Raw genomic sequence first — 3,761 nt, forward strand, 5'->3', positions numbered from 1 at the left:
TTCTCGGACCAAGACCATTCGACTCAGCACCCCGAAGACTACAACTGGTGAAAAATTTATTTTTGCCTTAACTTCCCCTTTAAGTGAGGTCTGACTGTATCTTAGTGGCAGTGCATTATCTCGGGGACAGTGCTATATCGCAATGACAGTGCAGTATCCCAGTGAGATAATGCACGAGCACCTACACGCTGTCTATCGTATTCCTTGGTGTCGCACCAGCACAAACACAAACACCACCAATGTGCATGAGCTTTCCGCATTTTAGAAGTAGTGTGTTTAGCAGGCAGGCCTAGTGGGATGGCCTAAGATCATGACTGAGGAACACAGGGTAGATCTACCAGTCACAAGGGAAACATAGATGGTATTTTCGGTCTATGATCACTTTGTGGTGAGTCTGATCTGCTCACCTCCCACCGCTTCAGAAGCTGCATCCGGGCCTTGATCCTTGATCGTGTGGACATCCCTGCAGATGTGGAAAAGTGGGTCTGACCGACTCTGGCACGAACTGTCAAAAAGCTTGTTTGGGTGATATTGCCCGGTTCTTTGAGGTCCGAATACTAGTGCTTGAAACTGGAGTGTATGTGTTACAAGATAATATGAATATGTGTGTGTGTACGTGTGTACGTGTTTACGTGTGTGTGTACGTGTTTACGTGTGTGTGTGTGTGTACGTGTGTGTCTGTACGTGTGTGTGTATGTGCGTGTATGTATTGTTGACAGTTTGTGCGCCGCGGGCACAGCCGTAGTCAGTATCTGTGCTACCTAGACTATATTGAGTCTATCTGTGAACAGTGCGGTTTCAATGTGGCAATGGACGTCATGAGAATTCCATCAACAAAACGAGTAAGTCAGTTACAGTCCTGTGGGATATTCAGTTTTTCTTTGCGGAGCCTCTCAACTGCCTAGGGAACACTTAGGGTAACAGACATGCCAGGTATCTATGTAGGCAGGTGTGTGGATTACAGAAATCCATGCACACACATTCATGCACCCATACACACATGCGCGCACACGCTTGCACACGCACGCATGCATGCACACACACACACACACACATCGATCTGCTTGCCACTTGCTAGGCTAGGCTGTCCTATTGCCCGCATGTAACTTATGTACGTTGCATTGTCAACGGTGAGATGGCTGACCAGCATGGTCACACACCATGTACAGAGAAACCTGTCTAAGACGACCGCTCAAGGGACCTTCAAAATGTGGTCTCTGGTACCAGGTGGTCTCCTTATCCAGGGTCATTTGACTGGAAATAGCATCCCTTGTTCCTGGTTGTAGTGGTCCTCTAGGACAGGTGATCACTGTATCAGAGACTGAGTGGTGGACTTGACATGTGTTTACTGTACTTTGTGTTGTCGTACAGGTGTGCCTAGTCGGACAGACGAGATCATACCCGCTGGAGGATGAGCAGCACATTGAACAGCAGCGTCATCAGCTCATTTCACACTGTCAGCAGCAGCCCAGCAATGGTGGCAGTGCAGCAGCTTGTGTGAGCGAGTCAAACGCCGCTGCCGGATCGCACGGGCGTGATCACGCGATGACATGTGACGGATGCATCGCGGACAAAGCGCTTGCACCGTCACCTGGACTGTGTACCAATGAAGGTGAACAGTCTGACGCCAATGCATCAGTTCCCTCGGCTAACGGCAGCAACGGCCATTGCATTTCATCCAGCCAATGTACTCAGGTTAACAGCATTGGATGCTGTACGGAGATTTCTAACCCGCTGACAATACCTGACACTAACAACCGAACACACCAGGAACCAGAAGCCACCAGCGGACTGCCACAGCCTTCGAATGCTGCCGCACCAGCCGAGTCTTCATCATCTCTGGCGTCGTCGTCGTCATCGCCACTGCCCTCCTCGCCATGGCTCAAGGATTTCACAGCACGCTCGGCAACGGAAGCAGTCCGTAATGGAACTAAGCTAAGTCGTCACCTTGTCGACCATATTGTCAACACGGTTGTCATGGCTATTCTGGATCGTGGAGACAAGGCGGCAACATGGAATAGTGGAGGTAAAATTGCTACCCTTTTTCATATTGCTGTCCATCTCTCTGTACGTCTCTCTCTCTCTCTCTCACTCTCTGTACTAGTCCATCAGCCAAGAACTCAGAAGTCGTCAAATTCAAGCACCCTGTTGCACTTAGAAATCGAATACTTGATTTTGGCCTCAATGGGGAGTTTAGGTACCCTGTACACCGAATCCGCAAATAAAAAGAGTAAACGACTTGCACGCTCTGCAGGGGGAAGCCGACAAAGTGACCATTTTTGGCATTTCATCGACAGCCATTGTTGTGACCTAAACCCAATCTCCAATCAGTGCCATGCGCGTTTCAGAAATGAACTTTCAGATTTTTGTGAATTACGGGAAAAACCTTGCAAATCGAGAAGATTTGCAGTGTAAACCATTGCAGTTTCCGTATTACACGTGTGCCTGGATTCAAATTACAATAAAATTGTTGTTCGCCTACTTGTAGAGTGTTGTTCCATTACATATCTCTTTCACTGTTCTATTTAATTGAGCATCCGAATACATACCTTCAGGAAGATTACAATGAGCTAGTATTGAACATCATCCACCTTCGGGTTTCCGAAGTATGCACCCCGAGTCATGTCAAGCAGGTTTGAAGCGTAGTTTTTACTGTTTGGCAAAAGTGATCTACGCTTCCACCCTGAATGGAATCGCCCCGGGAAGGTCCTGATCCCTGGAAAAATAAGGAACGTGGAGAGCTAAAAGTAAGGAATCTGCGGCGATGCATGTTGTACATCGAGTGAATGCCCTGCAGTTCTCTTCTCCATTACGACCAACTAGCAAACGCCATGGCTCTGGATGCTGACAGCAAACAGTTGAAATAAAGGCAAGGCTGCTTTGAACATGTTGCAACCAGGTAGTAGTACAGTTACAGTTGTACTACTTCGAAGTACTATCTACCACACTCGAGATCACCCAAAGAATAAAGCGATTGAATTCAAAATCAAAATAATTGTTGGGGATCGTCTGAAGCATATTCAAGCGAGGTACGGTCGGGCTTGATGACTGATCAAAGCCCTCGGGCTGGTCCCTTGGGCTTTGATCAGCCATCAATCCCTCTGTAACGTTACCTCGCTTGATTATCTACTTGATACCATTGTAGTTGCAAACAAGTAACTACAACAATTGCAGTACAATAGTCATGTAGTTTTTTTGAATTAGTTATTTGAAAATGGTGAGCATCTTCATCTTCTTCCCGGTGCACATGTACACATATTTTTTGAATCTGTACGTGCTCCAAGCCAACTCACCTCTGCTCAAATCGACGGCGATTTATTTCGCGAGTTTAGGTCGATCGCCACGGAAAACCACACCAAACGTTGACAAAACTCCACGTTTTTCACTGAAGACGCATTGGATATCCTGATAAAACGGATGGAAAACCTCGTAATGGCTGATGAAGAAGAAGAAATGTGTCGAACTTCCAAGGCGCACTGCAAAAGGAGTGCAAGAGTTTCGCCAGGGAAAGTAGGCAGGTCGGATTCAGTGATGCTTTTGCTGTCGATTGATGTCAGTTCCAGGTGTTCGATTTGTAAGTGCAACAGGGGACTCATTTTGGCACCACTGGCTGATGGACTATACGTCTCTCTCTCTCTCTCTCTCTCTCTCTCTCTCTCTCTCTCTCTCTCCCGGTATAAGAGTACATGAAAAACAGAGTGTGCAGCTTGGGGCCTTTTCTACTATGGGTGTCTGTCACGGCGGAATTCCGTGATTACATC

The 3,761-nt window shown here is 47.2% G+C and overlaps 1 protein-coding gene across 1 annotated transcript; it reads left to right on the plus strand.

Annotated features, from left to right (window-relative positions):
• Positions 1 to 719: 719 nt before the first annotated feature.
• Positions 720 to 2,979, plus strand: LOC135830701 (uncharacterized; the record flags this gene model as incomplete). Its single annotated transcript, XM_065342929.1, is given in 2 exon segments — positions 720 to 842; positions 1,372 to 2,979. Coding segments are annotated over 2 exon segments (1,077 nt in total). The 3' UTR covers positions 2,416 to 2,979.
• Between the last annotated feature and the right edge of the window lie 782 nt (positions 2,980 to 3,761).

This window comes from Sycon ciliatum, unplaced genomic scaffold, assembly GCF_964019385.1.
Source record: "Sycon ciliatum unplaced genomic scaffold, ocSycCili1.1 SCAFFOLD_2723, whole genome shotgun sequence".
Taxonomy (NCBI): Eukaryota; Metazoa; Porifera; class Calcarea; order Leucosolenida; family Sycettidae; genus Sycon; species Sycon ciliatum.